The sequence below is a fragment of the Hemitrygon akajei genome, chromosome 18 (assembly GCF_048418815.1).
Source record: "Hemitrygon akajei chromosome 18, sHemAka1.3, whole genome shotgun sequence".
Taxonomy (NCBI): Eukaryota; Metazoa; Chordata; class Chondrichthyes; order Myliobatiformes; family Dasyatidae; genus Hemitrygon; species Hemitrygon akajei.
The window spans coordinates 9,180,804-9,203,060 of record NC_133141.1 but is presented as its reverse complement, the minus strand read 5'-3'; the positions used below and the strand labels follow the sequence as shown (position 1 = coordinate 9,203,060).

Genomic DNA, 22,257 nt, shown 5'->3' with positions numbered 1-22,257 from the left:
TACATCATAACATAATCTTGCCTTGGTCATCAGCAGAAAAAGCAATAACCCTTTCAGAACATCAGTCTGAAAACAGTCATCCATCTCAACCACAACTAGGGAAAATCTGCAGATGCTGGAAATCCAAAACACTGGAGGAACTCTATTTGTGGAAAAGAGTACAGTCAACGCTTTGCGCCGAGACCCTTCATCATTTTGTGTGTGTTGCATCCATCTCAACCTATTATTTTCTACGTTTTTGGTGAACTTTTATTTTAAAAAATTACCTGTGTAAGCCATTCAGACACATTAACAACTATACTAGTCACTGAGCTTTTCCCTCATCAAATAGCTCAAAACTACATTCCCTGGACCCTTAACAATGAAGATTTAGAATTGAGGTGAATTGTTCTGGATGTTCCTGTTGGAACTGCCAGTGTTCATACATTCCAACCAGAGCAAATTCTGGATATATGTTAACATTGCATTTGTCACCACATTCTGCCATTAGACTCCAAGTGGAGACCAGACAGCCATGTACTGGGGTACGCATATCTCTGGTCCTATGCCAGGTCCTATCTCAGGCTGTTCGGGCCCTTTGAGCTGCACTGTCCAGCAAACCCCCAATTTAATCCTAAACTAATCACAGGACAATTTACAATGACCAGCTGACCTACTAACCAGTACATCCTTTGACCATAGGAGAAAAATGGAGCACCCAGAGAAAATCCATGCATTCCATAGCGAGGATGTACAGACTCCTTACAGATGACGTCAGGATTGAACTCCTAACTCCAACGCCCTGAGCTGTAATAGCATCAAGCTAACCGCTACGCTATCAATGATTTGAGTGATGATACAGAGATAAGTAGCAGAGTGAGGAAGATTCAGTGAGGCGCTAAGGAAATACAGACAAGTTAATTGAATGGGCATTGACATATGAGATGGAATATAATGTGGAACAGTGTTTCTTTTTAAATGGTGAGAAATAGAAAGGTGTTGGTGTTAAAAGAGACCTGGATATCCTCAATTACAAATTATCAAAAGTTAACATGCATATACAGGAATCAAATAGGAAGGCAAGTGGTGTGTTGGCCTTTATTGTAAAAGGGTTTGACAAGTGTATGGGACATTGGAAAAAAAGTTGAATTTCCCCATGGGGATGAATAAAGTATCTATCTATCTATCTATCTATCTATCTATCTATAAGCATTTTGCTCCAACTGCATGGGTTCCTGATGAGATTGTATATGGAATATTTTGTACAGGTTGACAATTCGGGCTGAGACCCTTCATCAGGGCTAGAAAGGAAGTGGGAGGGGAAAGAGGACAGGCTAGAAGGTGAGAGGTGAAGCCAGGTGGATAGGGAGGAGGGATGAAGTAAGAAGCTGGGAAATGATAAGTGGAAAAGTTAAAGGGCTGGAGAAGAAAGGATTTGAAAGGAGAGGAGAGTGGAGCATGAGAGAAAGGGAAAGAGGAGGGGCACCAGGGAGAGGTGATAAGCAGGTGAGGAGAACAGATAAGAGGCCAGAATGGTAAACAGAAGAGGTGGGAAGAAGGAGCAAAAAAATTACCAGAAGCAGAAATTTATGTCAAACATAAACTGCTTTTCTTAAATCCATACAACAGCACACACAAAATGCTGGTAGAACACAGCAGGCCAGGCAGCATCGATAGGGAGAAGCACTGTTGACGTTTCGGGCCGAGACCCTTTGTCAGGACTAACCGAAAGGAAAGATAGTAAGAGGTTTGAAAGTAGTGGGGGGAGGGGGAAATGCGAAATGATAGGAGAAGACTGGAGGGGGTGGGGTGAAGCTAAGAGCTGGAAAGGTGATTGGCGAAGTTTGCTCAATCCTATTATTATTTTTCATTGCCTCACTACCCATAAATAATAGTGTAGCATTTTCCCATTACTGATGGCAAACATGTCTATAATTTCTACTTTCTTTCTGTATTAGTGGGGTTACATTTACCACTTTCGAGTCTATAAGAACCATGTTTGAACATCTAGAGCTATCCCTGTCAACATTCTTGGATACAGACTATTGAGTTCTGGAGATTTTACTGTTCAGTTCCATTTCACTAATATAAATTTTTAAACCAATAATTATTTGATCTTGTACTGTCTTCCTCTAATATATCTGGAATTTTCCTTCTTTTGCCCAACAGACACATGAATTGCTTATTTCCTCTGAATCTCCTTATTCCCCAATACAACTAATCCCCCCCTCAGAAGATAATGGACGCACATTAATTTTGGCTATTTTTTTTATTCCTGCAGACTATTTCCATGTTTCTCACTAGCCGACATTTGCATTCCCTTTCACATCCTTATTAATGCCTTGCTTCTCCATTCCTTGGTGGCCACATTTACAGATGCCAAGGCCCTAAGCTCTGGTACTTTCTCCCCAAATACATTTGCCTCTCCATCGAACATACTCCCTTTAAGGCAATCTCTTTGGGCAAATTTTAGTTACCTGCTTTATAATATCATCTTGTGCTTGTCTATCAAATTGCACTTGGGGATGCTCCAGTGAAGCACCATTGGGTGTTTCACCATTTTAAAAGTATCATATAAATTGAAGCTTTTTCTGACAACGAGATTATGTTTCATTCTAATTTATCCTCTGTCAGCTGATGTTTTGTATCACTTTTTACCTCTTTCTATATTTTCCTTTTATCATCTCATTTCTAAATGCTAGAAGCTACAGTACAGTATATTACATGTGATATATTATATTATCCTTCAATAATATGAAGGAGCAGTACTAAAATGAATTCATAAACAGGAAATCATGTTTGCATCTACTTTTGTTCTTTGAGAATGTATCGGTGGACATGGTGTATCTGGATTTTCAGAACGGTTTCATTAGGACCCACACAGATCAGTAAACAAGGTTAAAGCACATGGATTTCTGAGTAAGGATTCAGAATTCCTAAACAAATTTGTACACAGTAGGAATAAACACAATATATTTTACATGACAGGCTGCGCCTCCTGAGGTACCACAGGAATCAGTTTTTGTGCCCCAACCCAACTATATAAAAATTACATCAACAATTTGGCTTAGGAATTAAATGTAATACTTCCAAGTTTTCTAGTTACACGAAATTTAAGTTGGAATACAAGTAGTAATAAGGAAACAGAGACTTCAAGAGGATATGGATAAGATACATCCTCAAGTGAGTGGGCAATAGCATAACAATGTGGAAAACATATTAATATCCACTTCAATAGAAGAAACATAAATGCTGCAATTTTTTTTAAATAGCAAAAAATTGGGACATGAACACAAACATGCACATGTGTCAGGCATTTAGGAAGTCAAATGCAATGTCACCTTTTTCGCAAGAGGATTTGAATTCAAGAGTAAAGTCAAGTCAAGTCAAGTTTATTGTCATTTAACTATATACCATCGAAAGGGGACAATTTTTCTCTGGACCAGGGTGTAAAGCACAGTAGTACACATAACTCACAATAACTTAGGAAAGTAAGAATTAAATCTACAAATGAATTACGCATGATGAACAAAGAAAAGTACATAAATTAAATATTGTAGGGTAGAGTACAAATTATCCGGTGACACATAATGCCCTAATGAAGACTGAGGGAAGAAGCTGTTTCTCATCCTGACTGTTCTTTTATGCATCACAGTCTCCTGCCCGATTCTAGAAAGTCAAAGAGGATGCCGGATGGACAGTTTGGATCCTTGATAATACTAAGGGCCCTGTGTACAGAGCACGCCTGATAAACATCCCCAAGGGATGGTAGGGAGACCCCATGATCCTCTCAGCTGTTCTCACAGTCCTATGGTCCGATGCTCTGCTGCTCCAAGACCAGATGGAGATGCAGCTTGTCAGGATGCTCTCGATGGTGCTCCTCTAAAATGCAGTTAAGATGGGGGTTTGGGGGGGGGGGGGGGGCAGAGCCTCACTTGTCTCAATCTCCTCAGGAAGTGGAGGCGCTGTTGTGCCTTCTTATTCAAGGAGGTGATATTTAGGGCCCAGGTGAGGATGTTCATAATGTGAGCTCCCAGGAAGTTGGTGCACTTAATTCTCTCTACAGAGGAGCCATGTATGTGCAGATGGGGGATAGCTCATCTGCACCTTCCTAATCATTTCCTTGATCTTCTCCACGTTAAGACTTAGGATGTCATTTTCACACCAATCCACCAGCTGCTCCACTTCCTCTCTGTACTCCAACTCATCACTGTTGTTGATGAGGCTTGCTACAACTTTGCCTTTGTAAGACCACATCTGCAACACTGTGTACAAATTAGGTCACCTGCTAAAAAAAACGAACACACACAATATGCTGTAGGATATGTTTGAAGAGGGCAGCAAAAATTCACCCGGTCAGTTCCAGGGATGACAGGTCTGGCTATGTGCTGGAGGGCTGTAGATGTTTAGTGACTATGTTCAGCCAAGATTGATAGATTTCTAGACACTAAAGGAAGGAATGAATACCAGACCTAGGCCAAATGAGGCATTGATTTGGTTGAATGGCAGAGGAGTACCAAGGACCAAATTCCAAATTTCAACTCCTACTCCTATTTCTTACATTTTACAAAAATAAATTAGCCATGATCAAATAGTGGAACAGACTCGATGGGCCAAATGGCCTGATTCTATTGCAGTCTCAGTCTGTCTCAATCATTCTTTCTATTCACATGAAAAATATGTTTATGCCCATATAGAATACATAAATGCTGCATCAGAAGAGTCTGAAACATTCATGGTATGTCAAATACACTACATATCTATGCCCCAACCTCTTATATTTTCACAAATCTGGTAAAAATACCAAATGAATATCCTTTCCTCTTTTAAATACTGAACAGACTAATGCCTTTGGCTTGTAGCTGAGACTGCAGCAAGGTTACTGACAACATAGTAATTAAATGAAAAGACACCAAATTCCAACTAATTAAATCAAGTACGGATGCGGGATCAGGCGATGTGTTATAACTGCATTACATGGGAGGTGGTGGACCCTATTGTGATTCCTGGTGACCACATTTGCAGCAACCATGGAAGCTGGTGGTTCCCATTGTAGTTGCTGGTGACCGCATCAGTGATCAAGGAAATTAGGTTCAAAGTTGGCGACCTGGAATCTTGAGTTTCAAACACCGCGATGCATCAGGGAGGGTGTGGGGATGGGGAGTTAACTGGATACATTTTAGGGGGCAGTCACACCCATCAGATAAACTACTTCAAATTCGGTCTATGGCCATGGACAAAATGGGGTGACTATCAGTGAGGCAGGTAAGGGGATCCAAGAGATAGTCCTAGAGGAGTTCAGCCCTTGTGATTGTCCAACAGGTATGAGATTCTTCCCACAAGCCATCAAGGACTTCTTCAAAAGGCAGTGCCTCCTGAAGGTGACACCCATCATTAAGGATCTTCACCCACCCAGGACATGACCTCTTCTCATTTCAACCATCAGATATGAGGTACAGAAGTCTCAATGTTTTAGGAACATTTTCTTCCCCACTGTCATTAGGTTTCTGTTACAAGGATCAAGAACCTTGAAGACTGTGTTGATTGCCTGGTGCATGGGTTTGGGACATCACAGCTGACCTGAACTTGGAGTGGGAGGGGAAAGAGCCAGTTGTTGTGGTCCATGTGGGTACCAATGAGGTAGGTAGAACAAGGAAGGAGGTTCTGCTGAGGCAATTTAAATAGCTAGGCACTAAATTAAAAAGCAGAACCAAAAGGCAATAATCTCTGGATTGTTACGTCAGCCACATGCAAATTGGCCTAAGGTTACTAAGATTAGGGAATTAAACACGTAGCTCAAAGATTAGTGTGGGAGAAGTGGGTATGAACTTGTGGGACATGAGGAAATCTGCAGATGCTGGAAATTCAAACAACACACACAAAATGCTGGTGGAACACCGCAGGCCAGGCAGCATCTATAGGGAGAAGCACTGTCGACGTTTCGGGCCCAGACCCTTCATCCTGTTCCACCAGTATTTTGTGTGTGTTGTATGAACTTGTGGGACACTGGCTCTAGTATTTGGGAAGGCAGGAACTGAATCAATGGTATGTGCTACACCTGAACCATTCTGGAACAGAGTCTAGGTAAATTGCACAACTAGGATTCTAGATATTAGGGGAGTAGGTTCAACAGATCAGAAAAGTATGAATTAAGTAAAAGGGAAGGAGAGTGCAGGAGACGTGACTGAAGAATCTTGAATTTAAAAAAAGACAGAAAAATTAGAACGGGATAAGAATTTAACTTCAGGTAATATGTAGACAAATTTGAGAAGAGGGGATGGTGCTACAGGACTGAAATGCTATACGAACACAAACAATATTCAAAACAAGGTAGATGAGCTTATCGCGCAGTTAAAAATTGGTAGGTACGGTTTTGTGGGCATCACAGAGTCGCAGTTAGATGAAGATCATAGCTGGGTGCCAAATATCCATGGACACACATCCTATCGTGAAGGCAGTCAGGTTAGTAATGTGACTCTGTTGCTAAAGAATGAAATCAAATCATCAGCAGGAAGTGGCATAGGATAAGAAGATGTAAAATCCTTGTGGGTAAAGTTAAGAAACTGTAAGCATAAAAGAGCCTGATGGGATTACAGTGGCATGCAAAAGTTTGGGCACCCCGGTCAAAATTAATGTTACTGTGAATAGCTAAGCGAGTAAAAGATGACCTGATTTCCAAAAGGCATAAAGTTAAAGATGACACATTTCTTTAATATTTTAAGCAAGATTACTTTTTTATTTCCATCTTTTACAGTTTCAAAATAACAAAAGAGGAAAAGGGCCCGAAGCAAAAGTTTGGGCACCCTGCATGGTGGGTACTTAGTAACACCTCCTTTAACAAGTATCACCGCTTGTAAACGCTTTCTGTAGCCAGCTAAGAGTCTTTCAATTCTTGTTTGGGGGATTTTCGCCCAACCTTCCTTGCAAGAGGCTTCAAGTTCTGTGAGATTCTTGGGCTGTCTTGCATGTACTGCTCCTTTAAGGTCTATCCACAGATTTTCGACGATGTCTAGGTCGGGGGACTGTGAGGGCCATGGCAAAACCTTCAGCTTGTGCCTCTTGAGGTAGTCCATTGTGGATTTTCAGGTGTGTTTAGATAGATAGATAGATAGATAGATAGATAGATACTTTATTCATCCCCATGGGGAAATTCAACATTTTTCCAATGTCCCATACACTTATTGTATCAAAAACTAATTACATACAATACTTAACTCAGTATAAATATGATATGCATCTAAAATCACCCTCTCAAAAAAAGCATTAATAAATGGCTTTTAAAAAGTTCTTAAATAGTTTACTAAAATACATTGAATGGTAACTTAAGCTCAGTCATAACCTCGGCACTTTAACATATCTTTCCCCTGGCGGTTGAATTGTAAAGCCGAATGGCATTGGGGAGTAATGATCTCTTCATCCTGTCTGAGGAGCATTGCATCGACAGCAACCTGCCGCTGAAGCTGCTTCTCTGTCTCTGGATGGTGCTATGCAGTGGATGTTCAGGGTTTTCCATGATTGACCGTAGCCTACTCAGCGCCCTTCGCTCTGCTACCGATGTCATACTCTCCAGTTCTGTGCCCACGACAGAGCCCGCCTTCCTTACCAGCTTAAGACGTGAGGCGTCCCTCTTCTTAATGCTGCCTCCCCAACATGCCACCACAAAGAAGAGGGCGCTCTCCACAACTGACCTATAGAACATCTTCAGCATCTCACTACAAACATTGAATGAAGCCAACCTTCTAAGGAAGTACATTCGACTCTGTGCCTTCCTGCACAAGGCATCTGTGTTGGCAGTCCAGTCTAGTTTCTCGTCTAACTGGATCATTATCCTGTTGTAGAAGCCATCCTCTTTTCATCTTCAGCTTTTTCACAGACGGTATGATGTTTGCTTCCATAGTTAATTGAATTCATTCTTCCTTCTACCAGTGAAATGTTCCCTATGCTACTAGCTGCAACACAAGCCCAAAGCATGATCAATCCACCCCCGTGCTTAACAGTTGGAGAGGTGTTCTTTTCATGAAATTCTGCGCCCTTTTTTCTCCATACAGATCTTTGCTCATTGCGGCCAAAAAGTTCTATTTTAATTTCATCAGTCCACAGGACTTGTTTCCAAAATGCATCAGGCTTGTTTAGATGTTCCTTTGCAAACTTCTGACAATGAATTTTGTGATGAGAACACAGTAAAGGTTTTCTTTTGATGACTCTTCCATGAAGGTCATATTTGTGCAGGTGTCGCTACACAGTAGAACAGTGCACCACTACTCCAGAGTCTGCTAAATCTTCCTGAAGGTCTTTTGCAGTCAAACAGGGGTTTTGATTTGCCTTTCTAGCAATCCTATGAGCAGTTCTCTCGGAAATTTTTCTTGGTCTTCCAGACCTCGACTTGACCTCCACCGTTCCTGTTAACTGCTATTTCTTAATTACATTACAAACTGAGGAAACGGCTACCTGAAAATGCTCTGCTATCTTCTTATAGCCTTCTCCTGCTTTGTGGGCATCATTTATTTTAATTTTCAGAGTGCTAGACAGCTGCTTAGAGGAGCCCATAGCTGCTGATTGTTGGGACAAGGTTTGAGGAGTCATGGCATTTATAAAGCTTTGAAATTTGCATCACCTGGCCTTTCCTAACGATGACTGTGAACAAGCCATAGCCCTAACAAGCTAATTAAGGTCTGAGACCTTGGTAAAAGTTATCTGAGAACTCAAATCTCTTGGGGTGCCCAAACTTTTGCATGATGCTCCTTTCCTTTTTTTTCCACTCTAAAATTGTACAAAACAAAAATAACACACTAATCTTGCTTAAAATGTTGAAAAGAATGTTCCATCTTTAACTTTATGACTTTTGGAGATCAGTTCATCTTCTACTCACTTAACAGTATCAGAAATTTTGACCAGGGGTACCCAAACTTTTGCATGCCACTGTACATAGAGCCTCCAAATAGCAGCCAGGATATGGAATATAAATTACACTTGGAGACAGGAAAGGCACATAAGAAAGCCAATGTTATAGTGGTGGGGTTGGACATACAGTACATCTCTACCAAAGGAGGTGTAAGGTGCTCCTTCCCTCCACTAGCCTGCAGGTCACCCTTGGGCAAGGTGTAGCACCTACATAACCCCCTGATTAGGGTCACATGAAGCCATGGGAGCAGGTGGTGGATGGTCATATGAGCAGCTGGTGCACATCACAAGTCCTGGTTATACAACCACTGATGCAGGCAGACAATCTCTGAAGAATATTGATAATGGCTGGGGTCACCTTTACATCTGTCTTGTAAAGACACTGCCCAGAAGAAAGCATTGGCAAACTATTTCTGTAGAAAAATTTGTCAAAAACAATCATGGTCATAGAAAGACCATGATCGCCTACATAATACAAGAAGGCACACAATAATGATGATGAATGTTATAGTGATCATGGGGAAACTTCAATATGCATTTGGCACTGGATTCCAAGAGAAGGAATTAGTAGAACGCTTACAAGATGTCTTTTTAGAGCATCTTATGGTTGACAGGGCACTAGGGAAAAGGCAATTCTGGATTTAGGTTTCTGCAATGAACAAGATTAGTTTAGGGATTTTTAGGTTAGGAAACCAGGAGTGGCAGTAATCATATGATAAATTATTTGAGAGGAAGAAGCTGAAATCTGATGTGTCAGTATTACAGTTGTGTAAAGGTCCTCCGGCCCAGTCCACCGATTCAAAGCAATCCCCTGCAACACGGGGGATTCAATATGCATTTCTTTAGCCATAGGGTGGTGAATCTGTGGAAGTCATTGCCACAGGTGGCTGAGAAGGCTTAGTCATTGGGTATATTTAAAGTGGAGGTTGATAAGTTCTTCATTAATAAGAGTGTCAAAGGTTACAGGAAAATGGGATTGAGAGTGAAAAATAAATCAGCCATGATGAAATGGCTAAGTAGACTCCATGGGCCAAAAGTTAAACGTTCAAAATAAATTTATTATCAAAGTATTATATGTGTATGTCACCATGTACTACCTTGAGATGCATTTTCTTGTAGGCATTCACAGTAGAACAGAGAAATAGAATGGAATCCATGAAAAGCTACACACAATCAAACACTGGCAAAAATCAATCTGCATGAATCAGCTAAGAGTTGAGGTGAGTGAAGTTATCCATGCAAGTTCAAGAGCCTGATGGTTCAAGGGTAAACACAGTTCCTGAACCTGGTGGTGTGGCACTTAAGGCACCTCTACTTCCTTCCCAATGGCAGCAGCGAGAAGAGAACATAGTGCGGATGGTGGATGGATGCTGCTTTCTTGTGGTGGCATTCCTTGTACATGTGCTCAATGCCTGGATTTTGCCTGTGATGAACTGGGCTGTGTCCACCACTTTTGTAGTCTTTTAGTTTCATGGGCATTAGCGTTTCAATACCAGACCATGATGCAACCAGTCAGGATACTCTCCACTGTTCATCTATAGAAGTTATTCAAAATTATAGCTGACATGCCGAATCTACTCAAACTTCTAAGACAGTAAAGGTGTTGCTGTGCCGTCGTAGTGATGGCATTTACATGTTGGTCCCAAGCCAGATCCTCTGATATGATAACGCCAAAGAATTTAAAGTTACCGACCCTCTCCACCTCAAATCCCTTAATGAGGCCTCCAGTTTCTTCCTCCTGTGGTCAATATAACCATATAATAACTACAGCACGGAAACAGGCCACCTCGGCCCTTCTAGTCCGTGCCGAATGCTTACTCTCACCTAGTCCCACTGGCCCGCACTCAGCCCATAACCCTCCATTCCTTTCCTGTCCATATACCTATCCAATTTTACTTTAAATGACAATACTGAACCTACCTCTACTTCTACTGGTAGAAGTACTCTACCCCTTCTACTGGAAGCTCGTTCCACACAGCTACCATTCTCTGAGTAAAGAAATTCCCCCTCGTGTTACCCTTAAACTTTTGCCCCCTAACTCTCAACTCATGTCCTCTTGTTTGAATCTCCCCTACTCTCAATGGAAAAAGCCTATCCACATCAACTCTATCTATCCTCCTCATAATTTTAAATTCCTCTATCAAGTCCCCCCTCAACCTTCTACGCTCCAAAGAATAAAGACCTAACTTGTTCAGCCTTTCGCTGTAACTTAGGTGCTGAAACCCAGGTAACACTCTAGTAAATCTCCTCTGTACTCTCTCTATTTTGTTGATATCTTTCCTATAATTCGGTGACCAGAACTGTACACAATACTCCAAATTTGGCCTCACCAATGCCTTGTACAATTTTAACATTACATCCCAACTCCTATACTCAATGCTCTGATTTATAAAGGCCAGCATACCAAAAACTTTCTTCACCACCCTATCCACATGAGATTCCACCTTCAGGGAACTATGCACCATTATTCCTAGATCACTCTGTTCTACTGCATTCTTCAATGCCCTACCATTTACCATGTATGTCCTATTTGGATTATTCCTACCAAAATGTAGCACCTCACACTTATCAGCATTAAACTCCATCTGCCATCGTTCAGCCCACACTTTTAACTGGCCTAAATCCCTCTGCAAGCTTTGAAAACCTACTTCATTATCCACAACACCACCTATCTTAGTATCATTTGCATACTTACTAATCGAATTTACCACCCCATCATCCAGATCATTAATGTATATGACAAACAACATCGGACCCAGTACAGATCCCTGAGGCACACCACTAGTCACCGGCCTCCAACCTGACAAACAATTATCCACCACTACTCTCTGGCATCACCCATCCAGCCACTGTTGAATCCATTTTACTACTTCAATATTAATACCTAACGATTGAACCTTCCTAACTAACCTTCCGTGCGGAACCTTGTCAAAGGTTTTGTCAAAGACTTTTTGGTCAATAATCAAGCTCTTATTAGTTTTGCTGATGTTGAGTAACTTTTATGCCATGATTGTGACATTTTGAAAAGAATCAAACCTTCCAAGTTGAAGTGATTGAAGCAAAATAACCAATCTCCCAAGTACAATCAAAACATTAAAAATAAAACATTTTGGGATTAGTGTAAAAAGAGCAGCTACCTGTGGAAATGACAAATTTCTATGCAGCCCACTTGAATGTGTGCATGATACTCTGGTTAAATGGTTCACTTTACCAACCACAGTAAACATTCTGCACATGTACACTTATTGACAGAATTAAAGCCAGAATGCCATTAATGTATTATTGACAATTAAAGAGTAAACACTGTTTATCACAACTTAGTCAATTTATATAACTAAAGTAAATTAGTAATAGACCAATTATCCAAAGTATGATTTTACTAGCTAACATAGTAAATACTAGGTTGTCTTGCTATCTTAGTCTAGACATTATTATTTTAAATATAGCTTGAGCATACATTACTCTCCTCATATTTATAAAGGAGGTCCATGCTGAAGAATTAACACAGAGATTTACTTTAGAAGAACTCACCAATAATACCACTGTCCCTGCTCTCCAGTGTGGAAGTTGGGCTGGTGACAGTTCCATAAGAGCAATCCTTAACATTTGCAGAAGTACTAACAGGTGGTAGTGTAGAACAGGGACTGTTAGCAGGTGGCGATGCCGTGCTGCTGGTCAAGGTGGAGCAAGGGCTGATTCTCTGAGTCTCAGCAGAAGTCTGTAAACATGAAAGAGGAACCAGAAAATGTTTGATCAATTAAAGAAAATATTTTGAGAAAAGTAACTTTTTAAAGTTGCCAAAACTTCTAGTTCACAATCTCTGGAAAAAAATACACATGACATAAATTGGCAGCTTTTTTCCAAAGTGGGTGTGAAAAATCTTTAAATCACTTTCTAAAACCCTTATTCTTAAAGTAAACTTTAATGAAAGTTTCGGATATAATTTGCTCTTCTTGACTAGCTGATCCTAGGAAGACACTGTTATGAAAACAATATGGAGTATTTAAGGCTTTTAGCAGATTGTTGCCATCATTCAACTTTCAAAGGAAGGAAACTCTGTAATATGGTTGAACAGCTTTGAAATTCTCAGCATCAACTCAAATCCATTTATCATATTGTCTAATGAACCTAGGACCCACAAAGCAGCAGGTCACAGGCTGCATCTACCTCTGTGATTTAAGCAAATTTACACCGGATTTGCGACTGGCTGAGAAGTAGTGACGGAATAAACAATGTCTACGAAACAAACAGCTGCTACAATGCAATTCATTACCCTGTCAACAGGACAAACCATCGCAACTCAACTCAAGAATTTAAAGCAATTTTCTCCATTTGCTTTGATGAGTACAGCTTCAATAATATTTAAGAAATCAGCACCATCCAGTGCAAAACATTCTAAATATTCAACGCATCAACTTACCTATCTAGGTTAGTCTGAGATGACTCCAAAACTGATTACCATTGCTACTCGGAAACACGTGGACAGCAAGTACATGGAAACTACAGGTACTTCTATAAGTCACACATCGTGTTGATTTGAAAATAAGTGACTGAATTTGGAACACAGCTCAGTACATCACAAAAATCAGCCTTCCCTCCATGGACTCCGTCTACACTCCTCACTGCCTTGGTAAAGCAACAATCATTATCAATGGCCCCTCCCACCCCAGATATTTTCTCTCTTCTCCCTTTCCATCCCATACACTGAAGGTGAACTTGACTTCACTGTCTAACTTGGCATGTCCCTTGCACCTTATTATCTACCTGCACTACACTATTTGAACAGTCAAATGTCTTATATTTCTGATCAGAAAGTTGCAAATACAGCCCAGGTTTTGAGGTTACTTTTGCTTTCTCTTATTAAAGTTCAGGAAATGGAATTTAACTTAAAATATTAATTGGTTAAGAAGTGAAGTGACACTGACTAATCAATTATCTTCCAATAAGACCATCCCATGCTAGATTTCATTACAGCATTGGTCAAAGTGTGAACAAGACAGATAAACTGCAGAGATCAGGGAGAAAGTCTGCACTTAGGTTTCAGGCAGCATGTGACCAAGTGTCGCATTTTGGGACTTCAAGTAATGTTGAAATCAGGGAGGAACAAAGGGAAGAGCTTCCTTTGGGTCATGTCCAGGAAAGGGAGATAGATGTGGCCATAGGAGGCCAGCCACCTCAGCTTCAGTGAAACAGGATCTGATGGCTGAATAGCTTGCTCCTATATTGAGTTGCTCAATGATTCCTGTTTTGGTCATCAAGCTTGTCAACATATCTAAATTCATATAGAAACTATATGAACAAACTAATGGGTTAATTGATTTTGATCAGGGCATGAAGGAATACGGGGAGGAGGAAGGAGATTGGGGCTGAGAGGAAAAATGGATCAGCCATGGTGAAATGGCAGAGCAAATTCAACGGGCCAAATGCCTAATTCTGCTCCTATATCTTATGGCCTTAACAGAATCCATAGAATTTCAGTGCACCACAGCAAGTGTATTTTTCTTTAAATACATAAATGCTTTTAAATATGTGGAAGCGGCTTTAATGCCAAAAATAATCAGTTAAAATTTGTATTTGAAATGTATTTATTTATTTATTTAGTGGTCCCGTGTGGAATAGGTCCTTCTGGCCCTTCGTGCCACGTTGCCTCAGCAATCCCTGACAAACTCAATCAACCCTTACCTAATCGGGGGACAATTTACAATGACTAATTAACCTACCCAGTACATCATTGGACTGTGGTAGGAAACTGGAGGACCTGGGAATAACCCACCCCATTCCACAGAGAGGGTGTACAAAGACTCTTTACAGAACAGTGCCAAAAATGAGTTCTGAACTCCGGAACACCCCAAGCTGTAATAGTGTCGCGCAAACCGCCACGCTACCATGCTGCCCAAATTGGAACTAAAATAAAGATTAAATAATGATATACAGTATGTAAATTGTCATCAGCAAAGTATGGCATTAATTCCTTAGCTCATGGTGCGTACAACGTTAAAAACTAAAACACATAGACAATGAAAATGGAGCCTAAAAATAACACAAAACATTTCCTTACTGCGCAGTAACAGCTGTAACATCCATTCAGTCTCAGTTTGTCCTGAAATTCTTTTGACCATTACCTACCTCCTGTTATTTCTTAAACATCTGTTATTTTAACAATGGTTTTAGTTACATCCCTATCAATAAATCCCTTTCTGGACATTTACAAGTACAGAATGTCAGCAACTTCTGCAGAAACTCAATGTGTCTTTTCTCAGTTTATGGAATAGTACACAAAGCGAGCAGATTAATGTGTGTTTTCACGAGTGTTACTTGTTATTTATTACCCTGTCCTTCCAAGTACCTCTCTTTGCAGGAACTATTATCCTGATTAGAAACTCACCAGACAATATGTCCACAGATCTCTACAAACACTGCTTAAGAATCAGTTGCTTTGGGATATATTGGTGTAATCCTGGAATAGGGCACTTCCTTTGTTTGGGAAAGCAAATCAATAGTAAAATATGACCAAAAATACACCAAGACACTGATTTACTATTACACGTGCTCAAATAATTAAACCATCAAAGTACCTTTACAGAACCCTGAGCTAAAGAATCAGTTCCTTATTCCACTGTGGATTAAATATAAATATTTCTTAGAAACACAAAAGATCCTGCAGATGCTGGAAATCCAGAATAACACACACAAAATGCTGGAGGAACTCAGCAGGTCTGGATGGGAATAAACAGTTGATGTTTCGGGCCAAGCCCTTCATCAGAACTCAGAAATATTTGTTATAATTGTGAAATAAGTCTCCACCTAATGAATATTGGTTAGTAGCAACACACCTTCTCATAGATATGTTTTTATCTATTTGGAGATACAGCATGGTAACAAACTCTTCCAGCACAATGAGTTTGTGCCTCCCAATTACACCCACATGACCAATTAACCTACTAACTATTTGAAGAATGTCTAAGGGATGGCTTTTTAGAACAGCTTGTTGTTGAGCCCACTAGGGGATTGGCTGTGCTGGATTGGGTGTTGTGCAATGATCCGGAGGTGATAAGAAAGCTTAAGGTTAAGGAACCCTTAGGGAACAGTGATCACAATATGATTGAATTCACTTTGAAATCTGAGAAGGAGAAACTAAATTCCAATGTGTCGGTATTTCAGTGGAATAAAGGAAATTACAATGGCATGAGAGGAGAACTGGCTAAAGTTGACTGGAAAGGGACATTAGCAGGAAGGACAGCAGAGCAGCAATGGCTGGAGATTCTGCGAAAAATGAGGGAAGTACAAGACAGATATATTCCAAGTAAGAAGAAATTTTTGAATGGAAGAAGGATACTACCGTGGCTGACAAGTGAAGTCAGAGTCAAAGCAAAACCAAAAGAGAGGATATACAAGGAAGCCAAAGCCAGAGGGAAGATAAAGGATTGGGAAGCTTTTAAAAACTTGCAGAAGGGAACTAAGAAGGCTGCTTGGAAGGAAAAGATGAATTATGAAAGGAAGCTGGCAACTCATATCAAAGAAGATACTAAAACCTTTTTTAAGTATATAAAGGGTAAAAGAGAGTTGAAGGTAGATATAGGGCCAATAGAAAATGACGCTGGAGATATCATAATGAGAGATGCAGAGATGGCAGAGGAACTGAATGCGTATTTTGCATCAGTCTTCACAGTGGAAGACATCTGCAGTATACCGGACATTCAAGAGTGTCAGAGAAGTGAAGTATGTACAGTGATAATTATGGCTGAGAAGGTGCTCAGGAAGCTTAATGGTCTGAAGGTGGATAAATCCCCTGGAGCTGATGGAATGCACCCTCGGGTTCTGAAGGAAGTAGCTGGAAAGTTTGCGGAGGCACTAACAATGATCCTTCAAGAATCGATAGATTCTGGCATTGTACCGGATGACTGGAAAATTGTAAATGTTACTCTGCTATTTAAGAAGGGTGGGAGGCAGCAGAAAGGAAACTATAGACCTGTTAGCCTGACATCAGTGGTTGGGAAGTTGTTGGTATCGATCGTTAGGGATGAGATTACGGAATACCTGGAGGCACATGACAAGATAGGCCAAAGCCAGCATCGTTTCCTGAAAGGAAAATCCTGTCTGACAAACCTTCTGCAATTTTTTGAGGAAATTACAAGCAGGGTAGACAAAGGAGATGCAGTAGATGTGGTGTACTTGGATTTTCAGAAGGCCTTTAACAAGGTGCCACACATGAGGCTGCTTAGCAAGATAAGAGCCCATGGAATTACAGGGGAGTTACTAGCATGAGTAGAGCACTGGCTGATCGGCAGAAAACAGAAAGTTGCTGGTTACCAGTGGAGTTCCACAGGGGTCGGTTTGGGACCGCTGTTTATTTTACGATGTATGTCAATGATTTGGACTATGGGATTAATGGCTTTGAGGCTAAGTTTGCCGATGGTACAAAGATAAGTGGAGGAGCAGGTGGTGTTGAGGAAACAGGGAGCCTGCAGAGAGACTTAGATAGTTCAGGGGAATGGGCAAAGAAGTGGCAAATGAAATACAATGTTGGAAAGTGTATGGTCATGCACTTTGGTGGAAGAAATAAATGGGCAGACTATTACTTGATGGGGAGAGAATTCAAAATGCAGAGATGCAAAGAGACTTTGGAGTCCTTGTGTGGGAGATCCTAAAGATTAAACTCCAGGTTGAGTTGGTGGTGCAGAAGGCAAATGCAATGTTGGCATTTATTTCTAGAGGTATAGAATACAAGAGCAGGAATGTGATGTTGAGGCTCTATAACGCACTCGTGAGGCCACACTTGGAGTATTGTGTGCAGTTTTGGGCTCCTTATTTTAGACAGGCTATACTGACATTGGAGAGGGTTCAGAGAAGATTCATGAGAATGATTCCAGGAATGAAAGAGTTACCGTAAGAGGAACGTCTGGCAGCTCTTGGGCTGTATTCCCTGGAGTTCAGGAGAATGAGGGAGAATCTCATATAAACATTCAGAATGTTAAAATGCCTGGTCAGATTAGATATGGCAAAGTTTTTTCTCATGGTAGGGGAGTCAAGGACTTCAGGATTGAAGGACGCCCATTTAGAACAGAGATGCGGAGAAATTACTTTAGTCAGAGGGTGGTAAATCTGTGGAATTTGTTGCCACGAGCGGCTGTGGAGGCCAAGTCATTGGGTGCATTTAAGGCAGAGATAGATAGGTTCTTGATTAGCCAAGGCATCAAAGGGTATGGGGTGAAAGCAGGGGAGTGGGGATGACTGGAAGAATTGCATCCGCCCATGATTGAATGCACAGCAGACTCGATGGGCTAAATGGCCTTCTGCTCCTATATCTTATGGTCTTAATCTGTACCCAGAGCAAATCCTTATGGTCATGGGAAGAACGTGCAAACTCCTTACAGGTAGCTGCAAGAAATGAATTGCTGCTGCTGCAAAGCATTACTCCACCCACTACGCAACTGTTCCGCCCCATCAGCTGCAGATTCCCCTCCACTCTCAAACCATAAACACAGTCTAAACCCTGGTATTCGCTACCTAACAGCACTGTGGCAGTATCAACAGTTAAACTGCAGCAATTCAAAATGGCAGCTTAAAGGGTAATTACAGACAGACAATAAATGCTGGCTTCTGGAAAAATGAATTTAAAAAACACTTTAATGGAATTGGGTGCTCTGAAAATAATTTGGTGTATGTTAAAGTTATTTTTCTAAATGAGATAAAGAAACCCACTGTTATTCAAGGCTGATATAATATCAAAACGAAACACAAAATACTGGAGGAACAAAGCAGGTGAGGCAGCATTTATGGAAACGATCAGACTGCTTTCATTTCAGGATGAGACCCTTCTTCAGTATTGGAAAGGAAGGGGGAAGATGCCAGAATAAAAAGGTGGAAGGAGGGGAACGAGGATAGCTAGAATGTGATAGGTGAAAGCAGGTGGGTGAGAAAGTTCATGGGCTGGGCAGGAAGGAATCTGATAAGAGAGGAGAGTTGACCATGGGAGAAACTGAAGGAGGGAGGAAACCCATGAGGAAGTAATAAGCAGGCGAGAAGAGGTAAAAGGTCAGAGTGGGGAATTTATGATACAGCACCATACAAATATGTCTTAAATTAAAATAAAAGAAAAAGGTAATCACTCTGCAAAGAAACATGAAAAAAATCAGCACAAACATTCACTATTGCACTAATAGTCTTATCATAGTGTTCATACTAACAATCTTACTGTAATGCACTATTTGGGAACTGTCAAAAATGCATTATAGCATGAACGTTTGCTGTTATAGAAAAATGCTGGTTAGGCAGCATCCATAGACAGGTAAACAGAGTTAACATTTCAGGAAACAAAACTGGCAAGAGGCCTCCTCTCTCCATAGATGATGCTTGAGTAGCTGACTAGATGATGCCTGACTCAGCATTTTGTTTCATCTCAGACCTCCAGCTCTTGCAGGTTTTTGCTCCTGAGATTCATTAATGGTCAGCAAGTTCATTTTCAACACAGGCTTCTGACATCAGAAACAGCAATACTACTTGCATCCTTCTTAACTCATTCAAAGTTTTTAAATGTATTTACTTTATTGCATCTAAAACTTATGTTGCTGTTATGGACAGTATCTCACTGGCTACTAAAAATGTTTAGACATTTAAATAGCAGTAGGTTTGGAACATCCTATCCTATTGACAGATTTGAAAAGATTAAGTCATAGTCGCCTTGATTCTGGTATCCCCAGGAAGATACCAGTCTTGCTGAGATTCTCCTATAATGATGCTGCAGAAAGCACCCCTCTGATCTTGTAAACACAAGAGATTCTGCAGATACTGGAAATCCAAAGCAACACACTCAAAATGTTGGAAGAACTCAGCAGGTCAGGCAACATCCATGGTCTCTGATCTTGTGCCAGGTTAGACCTGGCAAGCATCTGAGATCCCACTGATTTCAAAAAGGACTGCACAGCAGTGAACTATGATGCATAGCAGAAACGAGGGTTATTTTTATTTATTCTGTAGTTTTAAATTTCAGTCATTTGCACTTCAAGTTTTTCATTACTTACTCTTTTGCATCTTTAACTGTTTATTTGATTATTTAATTTTCATTCTTTTTTAAATATCTCTGCATTTCAGGAATATTTACAAAAGCAATAAAATTACAGCATTTGTCAACCCGTGTCTTTTTAAAAAAAAAGATACCATTCGATCCAAGTCATCAGAAACCTCCTTCCTGAAGACAGCCTGCTATGTATGTAATAAAAGACTGGAAACAGCACATTGCATCTACCCACTGTGCCCCACACTGAAAAGTCACATGTGCATTTATGCTAACCTTGGTATGAAGCCAATTATAATTGATTGGGAAAACTTAAGATAATCCATCTGCACAGCACATTAACAGCAGTAGTTGGAAGCAGTTTTTCTACTGCTCCTTGGCAGCAAGCTAGAATGTCAAAAAGTTAAACATAACTCACTGAAGGCACACTTGTTAAAATAAAAACAGGAAAGTTGCCAGAAATATACAGCAGGTCAAGATCCATCTGTGGAGAAAGGCAGAGGATGGAAAAAGGGGTGGCGGATGTATGCCTTGATGGGGGTGTGGGACACAGTCCTGAACACAAACTGAGGGAAGGGCTGGATGCAAGGGTGCTGTGGCTAAGAGTAAATTTGATCATGTTTCTGCTGAGTTAGATAGAGGATTAGAGGAGGGACAATTCAGAGCATGGGCTGATCAAATACAGGGGGTAGGGGTAATATCAGAGATAGAGACCCATACAATGGGCAGAGAATCCCAGAATCTCATTTGGGATTGCAATGTGACCTAGCTGCCTTGAGCTACTAGTTGCTCCAGGGACAATTTATCCAATTTAATCCAAAATAATCTCAAAATTTCCTGATTCCAAATCGAATCACAAATAATTCAATATGGCACACACCTGCTGTGTATATTGTGGCAGATGCACAAATGCAAAACGCTGGGAAACACAATCGAATTTTCAGAATTATACTAAATGACTCATTCATTCTGTGTTAAGTCTATGAGTGTGTGTGCGTTTTAAATCTAGCGCTTGATATCTAGCACTAGTATCAGACATAGCTATAAATAGCACTGGGGCCCCATAGGTGACTATACTGGCTTCCTTCCTATTTACCCTGTATACCTTTAGATATAACATTGAGTCATGTCATCAACAATTCGTCAATAGTTAGGTGTATAAAAGGAGGACAGGAGGATGAATACAGGGCCCTGGTGGAGGACTTCTGTCAAATGGTGCAAGCTGAATCATCTGCAGCTCAACATCAGTAAGACAAAGAAGATGGTGATGGACTTGAGGAAGACAGCCTGCAATGCTCTCTGTTACTATTGATGGTGAGGAAGTGGATGTGGTGAGGACCTACAAGTACCTAGGGGTGCACCTGGGTGACAGACAGAGAGACTGTGTACAAGAAGGACCAGAGTTGAATTTACTTCCTGAGGAGACTGAGGTCCCTTGGAGAATGCAGGCCTCTCCTTCACATGTCCTACCAGTTTGTTGTCGCCACGACAATCTTCTATGCAGTGGTTGACTGGACACACTGGAGGCTGTGGTAGAACAAAGACCCTCTGGAAAATCCTGACAATTCTGGACAATGTTTCTGCATGCCACCTTGGCAGAACAAAGGAGCATTTTCAGTAATGACTAAGACAACTGCGCTGCTCCAAAGTGCACTACATGAGGTCATCCCTACCCAGCTCTATAATGGGTCAACCTATAGACAGGGAAGTGATCTTGTAATATTTGACTTGTAAATCTTGTACATCTTATTTTTAAGGTAACTTATTTTTATTCATCCTTACTTCTCTTCTAATATTTTTATATTTGTGCACTTGGACAGGTACTGTGACACTGTAATTTCCCTTGGGATCAATAAAGTGTCTATCTATCTATATCTCTTGGTAACCATGGTTCCCAGAATTGCTATCATTTCCTTTCTTCCTTAAAGTAACATATTGGCCCTGAGCTATCACATGAAAGACTGAACGTGCTGATGAAAGAACCTTACAGCAAGCAGAATACTTAACAAATGTTAATTACAACACTCTCAATTTATGGTCAAGATGTGCATGATGCTAGTAAGTACACTTCTGTGACAATGAAAGGAATGGTGGTAGAACTGCTGTGTCCATGTGATTAGTTGTTCATTTAAAAGCAGTGAATAGAAAATTCCAGGATACTGCCCTAGAGGTACCAGTAAAAATATCCAAGACATTGCATGTTGGGTTGTACTTCACAGCGCCATACTTTGCTGGCTTTGTGAGAAAAAACAATATGGAAATTATCCCAAAGCACATGACCCCACCAAAGACAAGAATTGTATTTATAGAGTTCTGTTCACTACCCTTTGCACTCAGATCTTTGGAGAAGTACACAAATCCTC

General features: G+C 40.7%; 1 protein-coding gene across 7 annotated transcripts in view; it reads right to left on the bottom strand.

Moving 5' to 3' along the window:
* LOC140741057 (protein TANC2-like) overlaps positions 1-22,257 on the bottom strand; it is a 712,173-nt gene that overhangs the window by 255,148 nt on the left and 434,768 nt on the right. For all 7 annotated transcript variants that reach the window (XM_073070734.1, XM_073070733.1, XM_073070735.1 and 4 more), the window contains one exon: positions 12,412-12,598. In XM_073070734.1, coding sequence (XP_072926835.1) covers positions 12,412-12,598 — 187 coding nt within the window. The remainder of the gene's footprint in view (positions 1-12,411; positions 12,599-22,257) is intronic.